This window comes from Ovis aries, chromosome 23, assembly GCF_016772045.2.
Source record: "Ovis aries strain OAR_USU_Benz2616 breed Rambouillet chromosome 23, ARS-UI_Ramb_v3.0, whole genome shotgun sequence".
Lineage (NCBI taxonomy): Eukaryota > Metazoa > Chordata > Mammalia > Artiodactyla > Bovidae > Ovis > Ovis aries.
The window spans coordinates 42,678,019-42,700,891 of record NC_056076.1 but is presented as its reverse complement, the minus strand read 5'-3'; the positions used below and the strand labels follow the sequence as shown (position 1 = coordinate 42,700,891).

The window sequence follows — 22,873 nt, the reverse complement described above, 5'->3', positions numbered from 1 at the left end:
TCAGGAAACATCTGAGTGATGTCATGTGAGTCCACAGGTAACCAGGGTGCACACCAGGTATTAAATGCCAACCTTGTCACTTTGGCTTCCTTACCTCCTCACTTAATGGAACAACTACTCTCCTGATATACTGAAGTGTGCTGAAGGCTCCCACCTCCCTGAGGCCAGAGAGCACGGTCTGACAGTCACTGGTGACGGGCACCCTGAAAAGCTCCCCGAGGTCACAGTAACCCCCAGGTGGGGCCTCAGGACCCCCAAGAGCACGACTTACCAGAACACACACTGCTGTCTAGCAATGTGCTGTCTGGGACAGCTGGGCGCCTGGCAGTAGCTGACAATGTATCTTTGGAAAAAGGAAACAAGTCAAGCATAAAATATAATAAAAAGAACCACCACACCTGCATGGTTTCAGATTTTATTTTTGTAATTATCTTCCCATAGAAGCAATAATCAGCATTTCCATAACATTTAATATTATTCATCAAAGCTGGAAAAAAACAGGAATAAAGCACAGTTTCATACACAAATACCACACTCTGCATATGTACAGTTAAGTTCAATATATTAGACTCTGCAGACTGATTCACTCACACAGGACAGTACAGGGACTGCTGGGCTCTGAGAACGCGCATGTGGACCCTCTCCGGGAAAGGGACCACATGAGCTCAGACACCTTTCCCTGCTGTGACCACCACTCCCTGCTCCTGAGCACCCCCAAGGAGAACAGCTTCTGTGAGCAGGAAGAGGAGACACTTCTCGCCAGACCCCAGGCAGGAAACCCTGATGTCGGGAACAGCCACCTGCCCCGCATGTACCATAACCCGTGGGGGTGGGGTGGCGGTAGTCAGGGATGCCCAGGTTCCAGCCCCCTGCACTGGGAGGCCCACTCCCCAAGCCTCCAAGGCCCACTCCCCAAGCCCTGCAGGACCCCCCGGCTCAGTACGCATTTTTGTTCTATTAATATGAAGGAAAAGAGAAGTGAAGCCTTTCTTCCAAGGCTGCACTGGATAACAGTCTACACAATGCAGTTGAGAGCATCTTCTAGGTGCGGCCGAATCTGCTGAGATGGCTGTGAACGAGCTCAAATGCACATTAAGGTGACTCCTGGAGGGTGGCTGGATGTGGAGGGCACAGCAGCAAGGACAAGTGTGCACTATTAACACATCACCGAGCACAAATGCTACTGAGACCAGTGTCCCCAAACAAGGGCTGGAAGGAGCCACTGCCCACAGACCACGTGGGTGCCAGGTTGGGGGGTAGGGGAGCACTCGAGGAGGATGTTCGTTAGTGTTCTGACCCGGACCTTCCAGAAAGAGTTCATCTACTGCCCACCTGCCCTGCAAGGACACTCCCTGGACTCTCCCAGAGCTCAGGGTGACCTTGTCCTCCCGTGACACTGCCTCTGTGTCCCCGGGAAGCCAGCAGACCTGAGCCCAGGAGGCCAGGTGGATGGCATCAGCTGCACTGCAGGGTCTGGGCTTCTTCCCACCAGGAGAGAAGGCTGAGCTCAGGCAGAGAACACCTTGAAGACAACCCATCAGGAGAGGCCAGGAAGGAACCGCACACCAGCACCCCGCCTGTGAAGGCAGTCCTGCTCTCTCAGCCACATGCGGGAGATTTACGGAGAGCGCCTCCACGTTGAGCTGAGGCCCTCAGGGGGAGGACAGGTCTGCGGGACTAAGGCCGGCCAACAGGCTGGCGGGTGAGGAGACCTGTCGCTGAGCTCTAGGAGGGAATGCCCACGGTCCAGGGAGAGCTGCAGATGTGCACAGGGCCCCTGGGACAGGCCACCGTCAAAATGTTCAGGCACCCACACGACACTCCAGGTGCGTCTTGTTCTGGGAGAAGTAACGTCGTAAGGCTCAGAACAGCCTCCTGGCCCACACTCCATCTGAAGGTTTAATAACTTAAATGTCTCTAATTATTACGGGGCATAAATCTCCTTATGAAAACAAATGTTTACAATATTACTTTGTTTAACCAGTAAACTTCACTTTTAGCAGCAATTATGAAATAAAATGCAAACAACTTTTCTAACAAATGACACGAGCCCAAGAGAAAAAACTGCCCATGCGTGTTACCCCTTTTGTTTAGAACAAGTCTGTCGAGAAATGGGTTTGCCAATTTTAAAATCAGCTATCGTATGACGTGATGGGATGTTTCTGTTAATTCCTGCTGGTGTCTGAGAAGAGCTCTTGTCAGGGAAAGAAAGGAAATGCTTCCAGGCACGGGGCAGAACAGTGGTCCGGGAACCAGGAACGAGACTTGTCTTACAGCATCAGAGCCAGGACACCGTGAGTCCGGCCGCCCTCCGCGGAGTCTGGGGGTGAGTCATGCCGGCAGGGCCGAGCCTAGCACAGCCCCCCTGCGTACTCGTCCTCCTCATCCTCGGCGGCGGGGGCAGCGGTGCCTTCGGGCTTGGCCTGTGGGGGAGCTGCTGCCTTCTTCTTGACACCGCCTCCTGGGACCACCAGGCTCAGGCCCAGCTTTGCATACTGTCAATGACAAAGTGCAGCTCAGACTAGACATCCGGGCCTGACCTTCGATACCACGGCTCTCATCTGTGTGCCAAGGCCTGGTCTCTGCCCCCTGAAAACCTGGACACCACTCGGAGGGAAACACCGCCATAAAACCCAACACCGCTGGGCTGCAGGGTGGGGCCCTGACCAGTGTGGCCACTGCCTGAGGGGCCCCAAGACCCCATGAGCCTGACAGAAACTCAGTGACCTGGAGAGGGACCCGCAGACGGAGCGGGGGGTGTCACCACAGGATACCTGCTCCACGTGCTCCCTGTGAGCTTCCTTTCTAAGTGTCGGCCTCAGGGGAGGGGGCGGAGGCCAGGGCAGGGGGCGGGGTGGGCACTCACATCATTGTCCATGTACTTGAACAGCGGCGAGTTGCACACCTCGGCCACCTGGTCCTGGTCTTGCTGGTCATAGCCCTCCAGGAGCTGCTCCAGGGCAGCGCAGTCCTCGCTGCCATTGAAGCCGGGGATGCTGCCGGGACATACACATGGGTGTGGGCCCCACACACCTACCCCTGCGCACAGGTCTGATCACATACGAGCACAGGTCACGCCCAGGACGGTTACCAGCAGAGGACCTGGGGCCCAGGTGTCGGGGGGCCTGGCCTCAGGCTGCTCACATCACCTGTGAGAAAACCCCTTATCCTGACCTTCCTGAAACATACACCTGAGGACTTTCTCTTTTCTTATATGGCAAACATCACAAAATTACTCAAGTCACTCACTTCCACAGAAGCACCAGGAGAAAAACAGCAAAGAACCCAACTCATAAAAACCCTGCTGCAAAAGCTGAAAGGCTCGCCATGTCCTCGCCCTGTGCTGAACTTCACGGAAAACAAAAGCCCCGCCTCTGAGGGCAGGGCCACCCGCGCCAGCAGAGCTGGGCAGCAGGGCGCACGGCCGGGCCTCACCTGTAGCTCTCGCGGACACAGCGCTCAGCCGCCACGTAGTCGTTTCTGTGCAGGTGCACCAAGACCTGGGCGATTGTTTTCTGAAACAAAAGGGAGGGTTAGGGCAGGTTCACATCCATGCCAAAGCCGATTCCACGACACCTGCAATGTGACTTGGTTTGCATCTGACGTTCATCTCCATTTTCAGATGAGGCCCATCCGCTACTGGGTTTCGGACCTCGCTGTTTCAGCTCTAAAACTCTCATTTCGTTCATTTATAGTTTCTATTAAAAAAAAAAAAAAGTCCCTCTATCTACAGCTCCACCAGTGCTGCCCTTGGTCGCGTGGAGCAGCTGTCACAGCCACTTCACGGTCTAGATCTGCTGAGCCAACACCTGGGTCTCTTCTCTGACAACCGCCACATCTTCCTGACTCCCTCTGTCCAGTCACTGGCCTGTGGCACCTGCACCAACCCGCCCACCATCCCAGGCTCAGGCCACACATTAGGTCTGCTTCCTGGGCAGTGGCTCTGGTCTTAGTTCAGCCCCTCTGCTCTGGGCCTGGCGACCCCCCGAAACACACATGCACACACACTCGGGAGCCCCCTCCTGCAGCCCTCCTCTCTGGGCCCCTTTTCCTAGCTCCTCCCGCTGTAGAGACAGGGTTTCTATGGGGGCCTCTTCCCCAGACCCTCTGGTTAGAAGATGGGGGGTGCCTCTCTCGAAGCTAAGAGGCAGAGGGGACATGAAGTCAGAAGTCTTCCCACCCGCTCAATGCTCAGAGTCCTCAGGGCACTGTCTCCTGTGCCCTGCCCAGCAGTGCTGGCTGTTGACCAGCAGGAGAGAGGCAACAGTAGGATTACTCCATCTCAGCCAAAAACAGAGGTCCAGAAGGTATTACTTTAAAAAATTAACAAATGTTCATAGAACACGGTCTCAGGCACACTTATACCAATATGGTCCAAAGAAAAGCCAAAACTAAGCACTTTGAAAGCATACCTTATAACAAGTTGGATAATTCTCAATTTCCTTATAAATGTTTTTCTCTTTCTGAATAGAGAGTGCCGCCTCATCAAACCTGAAGACAAAACAAGAAATGCTGAACAAGGCAGGTCTAAGTGCCCCACAGCAGAGACCATGGTGTGACGTGTCTGACGTCACAGGTTCTAGAGAAATGAAGGTGGCATCGGGCTCTGTTAGCCACCGCCCCGCGCCCTCCGAGAGCTCCACAAAGTCGGTGTGACTACTGCATCTGACTTGCCCTCCCCGACCCCCAGCAGACAGAGCAAGAGGACTTCAGGACAGGCTGCTTCATATGGGAGTCGGGTCTGGTAAGGACCATCCAATAATGAGCATCTATCAGATTCAACTAACTGCTCTGCGAGCGGCTGTGAGAAGCCCTGGAGAGACCAGGCCTGACTCCACCATCACAGAGCCCTCTCCTTCCTTGGAAGTCCATGCAGATGCCCCAGGAGCACTGGCTGCTGCAAGAACGACCCCCACCGTGTCCGCATCCTCAAGCGCCCACGCCAGCCTCGTCAGGCCCTGACAGCTCCTGGGGCCCAAAACAAGCAGTGATGGGGGAGGGGGAACAGAGTGGGCAGCCAGGGAGCGGTGAGCAAACGTCCTCCTCGACACCACGATCGTCAACAGTCACCTTCTCCTGTCCACTCGCACACATTCTCCTCTGCATAGCTTTATTAATAATGGAGATAGGTTACTAAGCTTAAACTGCAGTGAAGTAAAAACAAGGAAATTCTACAGGATCCTAGTTATCTGGGATCCAGCTACTCATGCTGTGTGTGGGTACTAAGTCTGAAGGATAAAATGGTAAACAACCTGTGTGATGACACTGTCTGGCTGTCGGGAATCCGTCCACGTTCCTGGGTGAGCGCTACAGATACTTGTTCCCCAGAGACATCACGACGTTCCCCCCAACCCAGGTAACAGACCAGACAGCCGTCTCTAGAGCAGCCGAGCCAGGTCTTAGAGCAGCAGCAGGCCTTTCCATGTTTAACCCCAGGTGCTGCTGTATTATGGGCCTGGTGCGCCCCGGGTTGCACCCGAACGATCAACAAGCCCTTGCCTAAACATGGCCTTGAGGTCACAGGTCACAGGAGCACAGTGGTGTGAGACGTACCTGCGCCCGCGCACCAGCAGCCGGGAGGCTTTCCCCAGGAGTTCGACAGCCTGCCGCAGGCGCTCTTCATTCTGTCGATCCAACAGAAGAGAGCGTGGGCGGCTTTAAGGCAGGAATTTTTCTCCTCCCCCAACAATCATCTGATTAAAAAGTAACAGCACTGGATGGGGGGAGGGGATGGGGGAGGGACAGGGTTGGGAGAAGTGGGGGCAGTGACACCAAAGCCACTAGAACCCATCTCACTGCTCACAGAAGAAGAGTTCACTTGTGAGCTTTCAAAGTAGCCGCTGTGTTTCTCACGAAACTAAACAGTCTAAGTCTACTTAGAGAAAACAAATTCACTTACTTCAAACACATTGGCTGTCTGCTGATATAACTGCACAGCCTTTTCTGGATCTACATTCTCTATCAGCCTAAATGAAACAAGAATACCTGACTTATACACGAAACAGAAAACTTGTTTTCACTGGACTTTCATCAAAACAAAAAGACTCCCAGGCGGAGCCCCTGTCCACACTCACTTCCCGGCCCGCTCCAGGGCCATGGCGGCCGTGTCTGGGGTGCCGTTCTCCAGGTACATCATGCTGGCCTTCTCGATCAGGTGAACAGCCTCTGGGAGTTTCTGCATCTCCTTTAGGCAAACAATAGGGCACAAAGCAGTAAATGCATAAATTAAAAAATACAGAATTAACAATCTGAAACTGGAGAAGGCAAAAGACCCAAAACATGACACAATACACATACTGAAAATGAAACGCCTTTGCAAGGTCACTCTCCCCATCAGGCTGCCTTCTGCCAAACCAGAAACACACCAATTGATCCTGCAGAGCCCAGTCCTTCACGGGGTTTCAGAGAAACTACACAAACAGGAGAAGCCCACTTGCTCTTCAGTGTTTCCTGAGCAGCTACAGTTCCTGGAATACTCAGGAGTGACTGCTACACACAAGGCCTGTGCGAACCAGGCCGCAAACCAGGAGCCCAAGGGCTGGGTCTCATTTCCAAGGTCACTGTGCTTTAACCATCTGCATCTCATAATCAGACACGCCCATAGAAGGTCTTTTGGTGGCTTCATATATTAAAATACCAAAAGCATCAGCAGGCTCATGCCCCCACACGGCACTGGCGAGCAGGGCAGAGTGGCAGCTGTGGGGACCTACCCACTCCTGGTAGCTGCATTTCTCCCCACCCCCAGCACGTCCAGGCCTGCCTCCTCCATTTCAGCCATACCCCTGTGTGCACTTGCGCTTGCAACCCTCTTACTCTGAGTGCCGTCAACAGAGTAACTCTATGTATCTTACTAGTAAACTGAGTCTCAGCATCACGTGAGCCATACATCTAGCATCCCCAATCCAAACCTTTTTTAAAAACTGGAAAAAATCATGAAAAAGTGAGGTGTAAAGTTTACAGGTGTTATCTACTCTAGGCTGACGCACTGCATCTCCATGCTGACCTTGCAGGGCTTGTTTTCAAACCTGCCCATTCATCTTTGACTAAGCTGACAAATCCTTGAGGATATCACACTTGCTGGTCTCGTCCTTAAGACTACAAACCATAACTCATTTTACCTACAGGGCAGATGTGCCCCAACGTCACTGACCTTCAGCATCATGCCGGCTTGCTCGTATGCTCTGCAGAGAGAATACAAGTTCTCAGATGAGATCCTGATGGGAGGAGAAACCTCCTACCAGACACGAGAAGTTGCATCAGTTTAAACTGGCTCAGGCAATACATACTTACTTTAGGCCCTTGTTACAACACAACGAAATTTTTCTTCCATTTATCTATGTGGGCAACAATACCTTAGAAACAGCAGGCATCTAAGGTAAAGAGACTTCTCTTTGCCAATGCAAAATTAAGTAAAGCTCACAGAAGCTAACTGACTTTCTACCTGACAAACCTAAATCCAAGTTTTGAAACAGATATTTTTTTCTCCTCAGAAGCGAAAGAAAATTTTCTGCTTCTCTGAACAGGCACCAGTAGCTATATTAAGAAAGAGGGGAAAAACAGGGTTTCTAACTCACTTGTTTTTTCACAGGTTAGTAAACAAAATGGTCCTAAAAATATGATGGTGATTTAAACACTGAATATCTTAGTGAGGAGTGACTTCATTTTTAAGGTTCAGGTGAAGACTGAAACAAATGTAAAGCACTATTTTATTTACAGCAGTACACATGAATTCACTATTTCTGGGCTTATAACTAGGAAAAATTTACTGACCTAAGGGAACGGAGCAACACTTAAAACATAATAACCTACAAATACATGAACACATAAAAGAAATTTACTTACTTGGCAGCGTGAAAAAGGCTGAATAGATGTAATAAAGTCACAATTAAGGGAAAAAAAAAAACAAACCAGTTTCTAAAGATCCATTATTTTAAAAAGCAAGGCTAACTAAATCACTGCCCCAATCTGTTCAAAAAGGCAAACTCCACAAACCACGTAAGTCAGTTTCAGTCAGTTCAGTAGCTCAGTCGTGTCCAACTCTCTGCGGCCCTATGAATAGCAGCACGCCAGGCCTCCCTGTCCATCACCATCTCCCAGAGTCAACCAGGTAAAGAGATCATTTAATGCCTGAGGATGTCTACTAAAACCTACGCAATTGACAAAAACACTGACAAAACACCACACAGATCTTTAAGCTACTCCTATTATGCATTAATCTGATGTTTTACTAAAAATGCAAGATTACTATAACCGTAATCTGCACGTGAAGTAAAGCGAACATTTTTTAGTCAAGAAGATTATAAAATACCTCAGGAAAATTTGTTTTCAACTACTTAAAAACTTTCTTTCAAATTTTTTTTTAGGAAGACTATCCTCTGAAAATAGTTACACAGCGGCCTCTCTGTCGACCTGCACCACCTCTTCGCTTTTCAGCACCTGTCTCTTGCATCTCCCTCATTTCATCCCAAGTAAAACCATCATCGAGCAAATCCAGAATCAATGAACTCTCCAAGGCAGCTCTGCAAAGCAGTGTGGATCACGATCAAGTCTCCATAAACCACCTTCAGAGTTTAGACATGCAGAGTTGTTCTAAGAGGCTTCTAAGCTAACAGCACTGTACCCCACAGGCAGCAAACTCATAACCATTTCCAAAGGTTGAAAAGATACGCCCTGTTGTTCTCATGGGCCACAGCTTCCTTCAGGCAGGCGTCTTTTGCTTGCTCAAACTGTTTGGCATTCTTAAAAGCAACAGCTGAAACAGAGGAAAATAAAAACAGATTTTCTATTTCCATCATTTAAAAAAAAACCTCAAATGAATCACTACTGAAATCTGCATGATATGTAAGGTATTAGAAAATAAACTTAACAATCAAATACTTAGGAAATTTCATAAAATTATAAATACTACTTTTTTCTACACCATTTGCTTATAACTTTTTTGGTTATCAATAATCTACAAGTATTTTCAAAAGTTTTTTTTTTTTAACTCTAACACCAGCACGTACACTTTGAAGAACTTAGATCACATCAATCGAGCAACAATGCAAACAGGCGTCATCACAAAGACAGCTCCTTTCCTCACCAGTTTCACAGTTTACAACAGAAACGGTACTCAGTTATAGTTTATTCTATTTAAATTATTTTGAAACTGAAGTCCAATAAGCACACTCAATATTTTTATAATCTTTTTTAGCACAATCTTTAATTACTATTTTATAGACTTTGGAAAGTTCATGAAGTGTTGCTTACAAATAAGTGAAAAGTATACTGCTTTAAGAAAATATTACTTGCTAAAAACACTCTTAAAATTATCTTAAAATGCTGAAAATAAACAAACAATAAACTATTTTATCCCTGAATTTCTACATTTTGCTGTCATAAAACTTTACTGATGAAATGTATCTTGCATAATCCCTTAAAGAAAACAAACAATGTTTTAAGAGGAAAATCTGACTTGGAAGTACTTATTTCTGAAAGCAGAAATGGTCTCAGATGCATATAGAACAGTTTCATGTTAAATTTCCCTTATGGAGGAGATCTGCAAAATGTCATGCTCTCCAGTTACAAAAACATTCTTGTATGAAGCGTCCATAAAACCCATGTAAAATGTGAACCTGTAATTATTTTAATAATTATTCTCTAGAAACTATATCCTACATTGTGCCAATTAGTTTTAATTTTTTCTGACTTCTTTATTCCTGGTGATATACTAAAACTAAAGTCTGCTAAAAGCAGATTTCTTAGGTGATTTCTACCCAAGGCTAACACATGTGATCACAACCACCGCAGAAGCACACAATAAAACGTGTTCAGCCTATTTCAAAATCATACTATGCTTTATGTCCAAAATCATCACAGATACGCTGAAAGCTGTCATTCCATAACTGAAAATGCTGAATTTGTAATAAGTTCTCTTTCTGTTGGAAATTTCAGACTGCTTTTATCTTATATGCAAACCAAGATATTAAAATATGCCTATAAACTTAACGTTGGATGAAAAACTATCAGCACATCTCTGACCAAGGCTGTAAAGAACAAGAGGCTAACACGCGCTGTGCACAAACAACTGCTGAGAATGAGGCTTACGCGCTTTACAAAGTGAACCAAAAAAGTCTTTATTCAGAAACAGCTGGGAGAAAAGTATGACAACTCCTGGAAGTATATAGTATGAACTGACTGCACTTCAAGAACACGCTAATGATGCTAAAAGCCCACAGCTGCGCCCACCCCACAGTCTGCCCTCATGGGAGAGGGACGCAGCCGGGTTTGCAACTCGGCACTCAAGACACCTGCAAACAGAACCTAGAAAAGCACAGGGTCTGGGCAGGTCTTTGGTTGTTTTTTCTAAGAACTAAGATGCTACAGGAAACACTAAGAGTGAGAATTATGCTGAGACCAACATAACACACTGCAGGAGGCAGGACAACTGTCACAGATACCTGCTTTTCCATACTCAGAAGCAGCGCTGTCATAATCCGGCTTCCATTTCAAAAAACCAGTTTTCAGGCTAAATGAAAGGAAGATACAGTTAACAGAAGTTATCAACCACATTCTTAAGTCAGAACCCTGCTTGTAAGGACTTTGTAGGTCTGTAAATAGGGAGAGAGGGGAACCATCAACTGGAAAGTCCCCATTAGTCTACCTCCATCCAAAGTTCCTGGACACACTTCATCACTTTCCCTCCCACTGTCACAGACATGGTCTCCCCCTTCTGAAATGTCTACATAACATCCAAGGAGAGTTGAGGTAATCACTGCCTGGTCCCCAGACGAGCAGTGCCAGTATTTGCTGCTAGCTCGCTAGAAATGTATGAATTGTTAAGCCTCCCCCAGCCCTGCTGAACCGGAAACAGGGTAGCATCAGCAGCATCCAGGGTGTAACAAGCCCTGAGGTGCACTAAAGCCTGGGACAGTCGAGGTACCGCAGTGAGCAGCTGGATTCCTGAGACTGCAGCTCAGGAGAGGCACAGATAACCTGAGCCATCAACACAGGCCACACCAGCGCCCAGTTAAGATCCTCCAAGGAGACTGCAGAGCGAGGCCAGAAAGACAAACCCTCAGAGGGACAGAGGGCGGCAGCAGGAAGTCTGCAATGAGCTGCAGTGGACAGCAAGGGCAACCAGAGGGCAGGGCAACATGGGGAGGAGAGCGGGACTGGAGAACAAGAGCAGCTGCTCTCCAGGACCACAGGCCAATCGATCCTGAGCCCACATCTCCGTGTCCTTTCCGTTGATGCTTTCTGTAACTTCAGACTTACAGCTTAAACTAACCCTGTGACTGTCAAACTTAGGTATGCATGCTGCTGCTGCTGCTGCTGCTAAGTCACTTCAGTCGTGTCCGACTCTGTGCGACCCCATAGATGGCAGCCCACCAGGCTCCCCCGTCCCTGGGATTCTCCAGGCAAGAACACTGGGTGTGCATAAGAATTGCTAAATAAAACACCATCTTAAATTCTGAATTCAGTTAGTGAAAGCCAAGGAATCAGGGGGGCACCTTAACTGAGAGAGGGGGAAGCCCCTATAGCCTGCAGACGTTCAGCCTTTCTTGTGTTCCTTTTAATTTGCCAATTAAAGTTTATGTTTGTGTAACTCTACTGTAAGGTTCAAATTTGTAAACAACTCTCAAGCTAAGAAAAACAAAACGGTTAAAATGCAGCTTGTCTACTCTAATCCACAAAATTGAGAAAGCATCGCAATAAAGCAAAATTCTAATCCCCATCCCTACCCCGAAGTCCTCATTATATTTTCCACCGTGTGTGTGTGTGCGCTCGCGCGCACTCAGTCGTGTCCGACTCTCTGTGACCCCATGGACTGTAGCCGGCCAGGCTCCTCTGTCGTTGGGATTCTCCAGGCAAGAATACCGGAGTGGGTTGCCATTCCCTTCTCCAGGGTTCCTGACCCAGGGGTGGAAACCGCGTCTCCAGCTCTGTCAGATGGATTCTTTACCACTGAGTCACCTGGGAAGCCCCATTGTCCACCAGAACTTTTAAAATTCCACCAAAGACAAGACACATCCGTTAAGTCATCTTGTTGCTACACTTGGGAAAAGCTAGAGATTTTAAAACATAGTTGGGCCAGGTAACTGCCCAAAGAGCCAGGAACCAGGAGCACCTGCGCGAAGATACAGAGAGATGCGCTCGGACCCGGCAGCGCCCCCACCGCCCAAGGCACGCCCACTTCCGGCGGCGGAAGGCAGCGCTTCCGGGGCGCGGCGGCCCCACCCCGTCCGCCCGGCTCCGCCCCCGCGGCAGAGCCCCCCACCTGGTGCTGACTCAGACTGGCCTAGGAGGCGCCGACCCCGGCGCTCGCCCAAGGCCGCGCTGGGCCCCTCACTCACTATTTCTCTGCTTTGGCCAGGTGTTCCAGCCCCTCGTTTATCTTCTGAGCCGCCATCTCCGCGGCGCGGCCCTGACGTGGAGGCCGAGAGCCCGCCGAGTGGGCGTGGGAACGCCGAAGAGGAGGCCGGGACGGCGCCGCCGCCGTACTACCGGGGCTCACAGGGCTCAAACCTAGCGCAGCGAAGCGGCCCGGAAGCCGCGTAGGCGCTATGCAGACAGACGTTATGCACGCAGACGTTGTGCAGGCGCAGAGCGCGCGGAATGGTCGCACGCGTGGCTCCTGCGCAGGCGCGGTGGGTAGAGAAGGAGGTTCGTGCATCTATTGCCGGGGTTGAGCTCAGGTGTGTTGAGCACCTGTTATGTATCAGGTGCGGTTCTAACCACGGCAGGTCTGCAGGGAGTGCAACAGGCCGGACCCCACGCCGGTGGACCTCACCTCCCTCTCCCAAGAATGCGCGTGGGCGTTGCGATCTGTTCCTTTCCTTTTTCGGCCGGAACAGTCTGGATCATTCATCCTACATCTGGGCCAAACGTCTGTCAGTCAATCTGCAAACTCGACTGTGCGTCCGGGTCACTGCTGGGTAACCACGGGCTGATGCTCATCAGTGCGCAGCGGTTGAAGGTCGGGGGCAAGGGATTCGCAGAAATACTAGCAAACCAGCTGCCGACCCACGACTCACGGTGGTTCCAGCATATAAGTGGACCCACACAATTCATCCCATGTTGTTTAAGGGTCAAGTGTATTGTATTAATAATAACTCACATTACGCCCATTTAGGTGCATGGACGGATTATAGATTTCCAAATGTTTTTAAAGAAAAAATCACAGTGAACTTTACTGCATATGGGGCTTTTTTGAAATTTCACTAATAATTTGAAAGTTGGGCTTGAGAGTTTACTAGGTTTGATTGAAGCGGGCTGTCAAGTGGCTTTCTCCCCCCTCTCTCAGGTTCTGCGGTCAGAGGCCTGTGGGCTCTGTGTCCTGCAGTTCCGCCTAGGAACACCAGGTGGCACTACGTGCACGTGCTTTTACAACCTGGAAGTACCCAAACAAAAGAGATGATGACATTGGATGACAGGGTCAAATTCGGTTTTGCTTTCTTACTGAACTTTTCACATAAAAGCGATGCTCTCACTATGTTGTAGGTAAGTTATGCAGTGCTGCCCAAGAGCTCTGAGTGCAGTAGAGCTGGGACGATCTACAGTATTGATGTCCAACATAAGTCACTTTCGCAGGTGCTTGAACCAGCACAGTCCTCTTGATGAGCATCACTCAAGACGGAGAAGAAACTGCTGCACAGCGTGGCATGAAGTATCTTAGTTCCCTAATCAGAGATTGCACCTGTTCCCCCTGCATTGGAAGCTCAGTGTCTTAACCACTGACCACCAGGGAAGTCCCTTGTTCCCTTTGAATAAAAGGGAATAAAACCACCTACTGACTTGGCTTCGTGGAGTCCTACTCTGTATTTTGTTGGACTGCTTGGAGATGACCTAGTTCCACCCTGTGAAAAGTCTCTTTTTAATACCGCATCCCATAGGTGTATTTGTAAAAAGGACTTTAGCCTTAAATTATAATAGTTTAACTCTCTTGCAAGGAGAATATATTCATGTGGCTATATTTTGTGCAAATGTCAATTAAGAAATTTGAAATAATATAATTTAAAATATTAACACGACTTTTTTCTATGAAGTTTAAAAAAATAATAAATAACATGCATCTTCCAAGTGAAAAATTCCTCCAGAAGCCCTCAACGTGATGGTGTTGGGAAGAAGCAGATGCCACTTGGGTTTATCCTGTTTGCTCTTGAGGCATTCACTCAACAAATCTTTGTGGAGTGGATGCTCCAGGTTGTACCCCACCCCCGGGGAGGGGGCAGGTGTGATCCGGGAGCAGAGACACGCTAAATAAACCAATGTGGAGGGGACGCTACATGCAGCGGGGGTGGTGGTCGGAGCGGCCACGGGGGAGGAACAGAATAGAAGGAGGGACCTGGAAAAGCGCACCTGTCCAGGTGGGCATGGTTACCTTCTCAGGCAGGTGACCTGCCCAGTGAAGGCCTGAGCCAGGGTCAGTCCGGCCCAGGAGCACTGCTGGTAAAGCTAGGAAGCTGGCAGCCCGTGGAGAGGGAGAGGCCGCCTGGCCCTTCCAGGAACAGAGGGCACCAGTGAGCCCACACAACTTCCTGAGATCTGCCTACAACTAGCCAAAGTTTGAACTGTGTTTGAAAATCTTCAGGAACACATCTCTCTCTTAAATACAACTTCCAGCTACTTGCCTGATGAACAGTTAATACATGTTAACAGAGAAGCTAAGAAAGTACTCATAAAATATGTACCATAGGAGATTTCACTCAAAGGTGGAGATGTCAAGCCCACAGTTGCACTGGGATTGCAAAAGCAGCTGAAAGACCTGTTTTCTCGAGATTTTCGGTAGCTAAGGAGATAGAATAGCAGCACTACGGTAGGGCGCGCACTAAAAAATAAGAAAAGGTTCACAGAGGGGCCGTGGCCACATCCACCCCACCAGGTCCTCCAACCCCCCCGGCCTGCCTTTCCCTGTCTGCCCGCTGAGCGGCGCTGCTGCCCTTCCCTGTCTGCCCGCTGAGCGGCGCTGCTGCCCTTCCCTGTCTGCCCGCTGAGCGGCGCTGCTGCCCGCTGAGCGGCGCTGCTTGCTGCCAGGCAAGCAGAAGGGCCGTGGATGCCAAAGGATTCAATCCTGCTAGTATTTGAAGAGTCCTTTCAGATTCAGAAAAAAGGAAGAAAAGCTCTCATCCTCCCCAGTCCCTAGTGAAATCAGAGATGAAAGAAGATGGATTTAGCCTGGCAAATAAGAAAACAAACAAGTGCTCTAAATGGATAAGTTTTTCCTTTTAAATTTGTTTTTGCAAAGGGTTTTTCTTCCCTGAAAAACAAAATACTAAAATAGCAAGTTACGTTTTCATTTACAAATCCTTCTCAAGAGGAAGTCTAATAATAACACGAGGTTCCCATTGGACCCGGCTCCTCTCCTAAATGTAAATACATTTCCCTCCTCTGAGGATAGAAACCTACCCTGGGCCAGGTAGCACTCATCTAAATTGGTGATTTTACCTCTCGGTATTTTTTCCACCTCTTTTACCTTGAACAACCTCTCAAACGGAATGGAAATTGTAGATTCTGCAGCTGTTTATCAGACAGAAGGGGCTTCTTAGGGGAGTAATACACAGTATAAAGGATCGTAGCAGAATGATTTGCTCTGCTTTATTGCAAACCCTGTGGAGAGCTGCCAGCCACTCACCAAGTCCCATCTTGAATCAGGTCTGCAGGATGAGGGAAGAGCAGGCTTGGGGTTCATCATCCCTTCCGGCCTTGGCTCTGTTTCTTATAAGACAGAAATCGTTTGGCTTCTTGAACGTTTGTTTCCTCATCTGTAAAATGGGAATAATACTGGTGGTGGATTGAAAGTAGCAACCAAATCTTGGACACTTGTCCCAGTGAGAGGTGGGGTCTGTCCCTGGGCTGCCCCCAGGTGGTCCCGACCACCTGTGACTGCGTGGACAGTAGAGCTTGGAGGAGGGGCGGTTCCAGCACCCACCTGCTGTGGTCCCGGGAGCCCCGGGCAGTCTAAGCCTGAGCTCATGGTGAGGGGCCCATGGAGCTCTTCCTGCCCATTGGCAGTCACTGCAGGGCAGATCCCAGATGTCATGAAGCAGAGAGAGGGGGGCCCCCATGTGCCCCACCCAGGATCCAGTCTGCACCATGGAGAAAGACATCCATAGCCTTTCGTTCTCAGCCCCTGAGCTTCCAGACCATTTGCTGAGCCGCGGTGGACAAGCCCACCAACAGCCTGGCCTGTGAGCCACAGTCAGTTTTACAGCTGATGGTCCAAAGCTTGTGACTTGGGGCTGACACGCTGTGTGCTCTGTCCATAGCAGCCTTTGTCATTCCTGTCATTCCCATGCTTTTTCCACGCACAGCTTTTCAGAACCATCAGCTGAGACTCTCCGCCCAGAGCACATCAGTTCAGTTCAGTTCAGTCACTCAGTTGTGTCCGATTCTTTGTGACTCCATGAATTGCAGCACGCCAGGCCTCCCTGTCCATCACCAACTTCCGGAGTTCACCCAAACCCATGTCCATCGAGTCGGAGATGCCATCCAGCCATCTCATCCTCTGTCGTCCCCTTCTCCTCCTGCCCCCAATCCCTCCCAGCATCAGAGTCTTTTCCAATAAGTCAACTCTTGACATGAGGTGGCCAAAGTACTGGAGTTTCAGCTTTAGCATCAGTCCTTCCAATGAACACCTAGGACTGATCTCCTTTAGAATGGACTGGTTGGATCTCCTTGCAGTCCAAGGGACTCTCAAGAGTCTTTTCCAACACTACAGTTCAAAAGCATCAATTCTTCGATGTTCAGCTTTCTTCACAGTCCAACTCTCACATCCATACATGACCACTGGAAAAACCATAGCTTTGACTAGATGGACCTTTGTTGGCAAAGTAATGATAGGACATGGAAATTCCTCGCAGCTGAACCTTGTGGGCAGCCAAGGGCTTTGGGGCTGCAAATCCTCTGTAAGTACTGCAGTTACCAGGCTCCAGCACATGCCCGTGGGCAAAGGAGAATGTAGCAACTCCAGGGGCTGGGTACCCACCTTCCCTCCCCCTCCATCTGCTCTGCTGATGCTGTGCCACCCAGAGAGGGGAACATGGGGCAGTAGGGGGATGTAGGGAGGAGGAAGGGGATGAAGGTGAGGATGGCTCAGCCCAGGGGCAGCAGAAACAGAGGAGCCAGGCCTGGAGGGCAGGCAAGGGTCTTTGCTTGAGGACTTGAGCTTCTCACAATCTGTCTCTGGATCCTGACCTGGAGTCTCCAGAGCAGTTAAAGTCACCACAACTGGGACAAATAATTTTGAGTGACATGCTTTTCCTGTGGTTTGCAGCTGCTTGGAAAAAGGGAGGAAAAACCAAAAGCAAAAAAGCAAAAAGGTGGAGGGGAAAGACTGCCAGCCAAGCCTCCAGGACCCTCTGCAGAGCCAGGACCTGGGCTTTAGTTCCTGTGCTGGTGTGCCACCACTCAGACAGCAGGCTCCTGCCAGCTACATCTGCACCCTTTTCTTGCTTTCCACGATTCTGGTTTCCCTGTTTCCAGCTCCCCACCTCCCTGGGGGCCACAGCATGCCCATAGTGTCCCCACAGGCCCAGCCCTGCCCTCTGTGTTGACCTGCTTCTGGACCGGCTCCCCTTGGTCCTCTCCCCCGGCCTTGTTACCTCTGGAAGGATGCTCCAGGGCAGCCTCTTACAGACTTGGTGGGCTTTCTACCACCCACCAGGTGTCGTCCTGGGGACAGAAGGACAAGTAAGCTGGCCCTGCTCAGAGCCTGCAGGTCAGCTGTGACCCTGGTGAGAACTGAGTGGGTCTGTGGATGATTCTAGGAAGAGTTTCACATTAGCAATGATCGACTGACTCTGACTCCCCTGTTTCCAGGGGTCGGTGCTGACCCTTGGTGAACCCAGCACGATCCCATGCCCAAGGCGGGGGTGTGTGAAGAGCCCCCAGGGACCCGCCTGAACACAGAGGCCCCTTGGAGCAGCCTTGACGCTCCAGTTCTAGAGCCTGTCTTCAGAAGCTGTAGCATTTATTGCTGTAGAATTGAAATTCTGTGGTTTTGAATCTTAAGTCCAAGACGGGACCTATAATTTAGATAAGCATCAACCAGCCAGCAGTGTGTAGTTGAAACAACAGGCTGCATCTTTGATATTCCAAATAGACTCTCAAATCAGCCCTCTTACTGACTTACAATCTTCTATGTCTTATTTATTTTAAAGAGATAGCAACTTAAGCTTTCCCTTTTTCAGTTTACCAAGACTCTTGGGTTGTAGACAGAAGCCCTCATCGGAAGCACAGCCCCCTTTCTGCCCTGTCCCTCTTCTCCCGCCCCACCCCACAAGGACTGCCTTGTGGTCAAGTGGGACTGAGTCCGTGCTCTTGGCCCTCGGGGCCCAGCGTTGGTCACCCTGCTGTCCAGGCACTGACCAGAAAAGACACAGATCTTCACCATGTTGCTATGATGATCTGTACACAGTTGCAAGATGAGATCCCCCTTCTGCCTCCTGGGTGAGGGGTCCCCTCTGTTTCTCAGGCTAGCACTGGGTTTCCCTGTGCCGAGGGGCACTTACAGTTACCGTCTTTGCTCCTGACGATAGCTTTAGACCGAGAATGAGGGTAACATTTGTCTTAGAAATAATGTCTGGATGTTTTACACAGAACCAAACATTCTGAACTCAAACAAAAGACAGCTTTCTAAAGCCAGGGTTCTGCCGATTGCCAAGGCCATGATGAAATCTGTTTACACGATGTTCAAATTCTGTAATATTCTGTAACTTTGAATTCCATCTGGGGCAGTTTTGAATCAAACCAGGCTCTAAGGTGGGTGGGGGGAACCAGACGGCACATTCACTGTTTACTCTCTAATCCAGCAATGTTTGCAAAATACTGGGAATCCAGGTGTGGACAGTGTGGGCCAATCAGCCCAGCCCCTTCTGCCAAGGGCCTCCTTCAGTAGCAGAAGTGACAGCTGTTAAATAACATTAGAAAAATGACAAATATGGAAAGTGCTACTGAGCCTAGTGGCTCAGACTGTAAAGAATCTGCCTGCAATGCCACCTGGGTTCGATCCCTGGGTCAGGAAGATCCCCTGGAAAAGGGAATGGCTACCCACTCCAGATTCTTGCCTGGAGAATCCCATGGACAGAGGAGCTGGCGGGTCACAAAGGAGTCCATGGGATCGCAAAGAGTGGGACATGGACATGACCAAGTGACTAACACTTTCACTTTTACTGGGGAGACAGAACTTGCCAGGAGGTGGGTTGGGCGTGGACGTAATCTCAAACAGCTCAGGAAAGTGTTAGGGAGACGAGATCCTAAGGACAAGGATAAATGATGGGTAAGGCAGCCTCCAAAGCAGCCAGAGCGCTGTGTGCTCCACCTGTGCTCAGGTGTGGGCGTGGCCCGGGCACTCAGCAGTGGTGCTTTCAAGATGGTGCAGGCTCCGTCTGAATCCTCAAAGTTAGTGGAAAAGATGGAGAAATAATAATAATAATGTCATAATTAGGAGGAAAGAAGCATCTGGGTAACTTTGGTGTTTTTCCCATGTGAAGTTTGCTCTTCAGAATGACCGGTGTTTGCACAATGGGTGAGCGGTGTGTGCACAGAGGGACTGGCTCTGCAAGTATGATGCAGCGAGGAAACACATTTATTGGGAGAAGGAAATGGAGAAAGGGGGATGGCTGCAAATAGAGAAACAGTCTAATTTGGGTTAACTCGCAGATTGTAGCCAGTTCCGGGGAGGGCCGACTGCTTCTCAGAGTTTGCAGAAAAACAAGCAGACCCACCCTGCAGTCCTGGGCTTGCTGCTAGTGATGACCTCCATCCCAGCTCACACGGGAGCAGAGTGCGAGGAGGCTATGTAGACGCTCCTTCAAATTCACTTTGAACTCATTTAGGGGCCACTGCCTTCTCCTCCAGTCTGGAAATCAGCTGGAATCCAGCCAAGAAGGAACTTTACCTCCCAGGAAAGCCTGGGCCAGTACCTTGTAAGGCAAAGAGAAAACTTTGAGATGCAAAACACAAACGTGCACACACACACCTCTTAGGAAGAACAAGGATTTCCCAGAGAAGAAGTGGCTTGCACTGAAAGACTTAAAAAAACTCTCTGCAAGAAAACAAGGAAGAGCTGCAGGAAGAGGGAGAAGTGGGAGAGAGAGGGGAATCCTCGGGTCAGAGCCAGGAGGCCCATCGGTGACAGGGTGGCTCAGGGGCGTGCCTGGTGCCCACATAAACTAAAAATTCTCTCTTTGGTGTTTCTGATCTGAGAGTCAGCTGACTCTTCAGAAAGAAACACCACCCAGTGAGTGTTAGCCTCTCAGTTATGTCCAACTCTTTGCGACCCCATGGAATGTAGCCCACCTGTAGGGGAGCCTGGTGGGTTACATTCCATGGAATTCTCCAGGCACGAATACTGGAGTAGGTTGTCATTCTTTTCTTCAGGAGATCTTCCAGACCCAGGTCTCCTGCATTGGCAGGCAGGTTCTTTACCATCTGAGCCACCAGGGAAGCCCAGGGTTGATATATTGACGGGAAAGGGGGGGGACTGTCTGGGCAGGAAGCATCCTGAAGATAAAAAAAAAAAGAAAAGATTCTCCACTGCCAACCACCTTGTGTGAGAACTGGGGTGAAGGATGTGCCTGACTGGATTGGAGAGGGGAGACCCTTGGGGTTGACCACATCAAGACCCCCTTGTGGTGGGGACTGTGAGGACCCCCTGATCGCCCCCCCCCACAGCAGTTTAAGCAAGAACATCCTTGGATATTAAAAAAAAAAAAAAGGGGACACTTTCTCATTGAGGTTGCACACTAAATGGTTTTGCTCTCAAGAACTGGGATTTGAACTTGGATAAGCTTAGCAGAGAGGACTGCATGCTTGGGCATTTATTGACACACCTAGTAACAGGATCCCATGATTATGGGTCCCCTCTGAGGACCGAGTATTAGGGGTCCTTGATGGGAACGCAGCCTTGTGTAGCAAAACTGGACTTTTTGTTACCAGGAGACAGTCTGGTTTTCATTAGCACATAATAACATCTCACTTTTATGAGAGGTTTCTTCACTCCTTTTTCTTCCTTAGATTTAACTGAAGGATGAAAGTCCAATTTTGCTACACAGAGCCCAGGAAAGGAAGACCCCTGTGTTTAACACAGTAATCGAACATGAAAGCCATAGACTTCAAAGGTACACAAATAAGAAAATGAGGTTTTCTAAAGATCCCTGGGCCCATGAGGGTAATTTCAGATGGACTCAGGGGTTTAAATTTAAGAGACTTCCATGCTGGGACTAGATGTGGGGCAGACCTGGAGTATCTTCTAAACAGTGCACAAAGGGGCACCCAGCTCAGCAGGTAGCATGCAAAGATTGTGGAGCTTCTGAAGCCCTGAGTCAGAATAATGTGCTAGATAAACTGGGGGATGAGTGTGTGGTTCTTCTTCATTGAACAAGTGTCATGAGGAGAATCTCTCTCTCTTTCTCTGCTTCCAGAAAAGGTTGTTCTTTTTCCTGAGTAATTAATTTGTTCGAGTCACATGAAATTTTGTCACATTACCTCTTTGGCTTCTAGAAAGCCTGACATTAACTGTAGCTCCCCTCTAGTGAGGGGCTAAGATTTGCGAGCACATCCTGAGAACAACCAGGTCACATCTGGATTGTTCTTATTTTTGTAGCCTTCGATTTTGTTTGCCCAGATGTACTCAGCTATTTTTATATTCTATTCGGTCCCCTTGAATTGTAGGTATTTCCGTAAACTGCCTTGACTCATTTTTGGAATAAAGTGGGATAAAAATAAGTAAATAAAGAAACATTGATTGCAAGTTAAAGAACTCAAACGATTTAACCGTGCTAACCTAATGCAGTAAAATCTAAGCTAAGGCAGTAAGAGCAAAGCCAAGAATACAGATTTTCAAAAGCATAAACAATGAAGCACTAAGATAAGCAAAATCTAAGTTTATAACCACTCCTCTATGCTAAGTACAATCACTTGCTATCAGACCCAGGTGATGTTCCCTCTTTTATCTTTCTCCGGAAAGATGTTAAATTCTTGAAGCTTCTGGTTCCACATGGAAAGGAAATCCAGTGGAGGTGACTCCAGTGATTCCCAAACAGGCCTTGCAATTAAGTGTCTTCTGTGAGCTTGTGATGAGCAAGGAATCTGTCAATGGTAAAATATTTTAACAAGTATCTTCATGCAGCATCTGTTATTTTGTGGATTACATTTGATGACGGCCGTAGATGCCAGAAGCGAGGGGGGGTAAAGCAGACATTGGAATAGCTTCTAGACACACACAACCAATATGTACACAAATTATTTCTTTTTAAAAAACTTGTGATTTCTGTCGAGGTTCTTATAGCAATGGTTTGCTGCTGCTGCTAAGTTGCTTCAGTCGTGTCCGACTCTGTGTGACCCCATAGACGGCAGCCCACCAGGCTCCCCCGTCCCTGGGATTCTCCAGGCAAGAATACTGGAGTGGGTTGCATTTCCTTCTCCAATGCATGAAAGTGAAAAGCAAAACTGAAGTCACTCAGTCGTGTCTGACTCTTCACGACCCCACGGACTATAGCCTACCAGGCTCCTCCGTCCATAGGATGTTCCAGGCAAGAGTACTGGAGTGGGTTGCCACTTCTTTCTCCAAATGGTTTGTTGAGTCCTGACATTTCTACACCATGCAGCATAAAAGAGACAGTTTCAACTTCTAAATATTTAAGGATCTCAGTGACAAAAATGAATGTCTTAAAAAAAAAACAAACTAACATATTGGTTCCACCAGCGTTGGTGTTCCTTGGTGGCTCAAATGGTAAAGAATTGCCTGCAATGCAGGAGACCCGAGTTTGATCCCTGGTCAGGAAGATCCCCTGGAGAAGGGAATGGCAACCCACTCCAGTTTTCTTGCCTGGAGAATTCCACGGATAGAGGAGCCTGGTGAGCTACAGTCCATGGGGTCGCAAAAGAGTCA

At 49.0% G+C, this 22,873-nt stretch overlaps 1 protein-coding gene and 1 long non-coding RNA gene across 3 annotated transcripts; one reads left to right on the top strand and one right to left on the bottom strand.

Annotated features, from left to right (window-relative positions):
• Positions 1-401: 401 nt before the first annotated feature.
• Positions 402-12,436, bottom strand: NAPG (NSF attachment protein gamma). Of its 2 annotated transcripts, none has more exons than XM_042239278.2 (12): positions 12,110-12,436; positions 10,440-10,507; positions 8,621-8,752; positions 7,843-7,860; positions 7,151-7,181; positions 6,075-6,184; positions 5,900-5,966; positions 5,554-5,624; positions 4,413-4,491; positions 3,436-3,515; positions 2,867-2,996; positions 402-2,495 (listed from the first exon to the last, which is right to left on the bottom strand). In XM_042239278.2, exons 3-12 carry the CDS (start codon positions 8,644-8,646, stop codon positions 2,352-2,354), a joined length of 756 nt encoding a protein of 251 aa, XP_042095212.1. In that variant the 5' UTR covers positions 8,647-8,752; positions 10,440-10,507; positions 12,110-12,436; the 3' UTR covers positions 402-2,351. The 2 variants fall into 2 exon arrangements, with proteins under 2 accessions (XP_042095212.1, XP_004020559.3); XM_004020510.6 differs by having other exon boundaries at positions 8,668-8,752; positions 12,336-12,436.
• A 184-nt stretch (positions 12,437-12,620) lies between these two features.
• LOC105604488 (uncharacterized) lies at positions 12,621-13,781 on the top strand. The gene is made up of 2 exons (XR_003586653.3): positions 12,621-13,482; positions 13,573-13,781. It is a non-coding gene; the product is annotated as an uncharacterized LOC105604488 (long non-coding RNA).
• Positions 13,782-22,873: the final 9,092 nt, after the last annotated feature.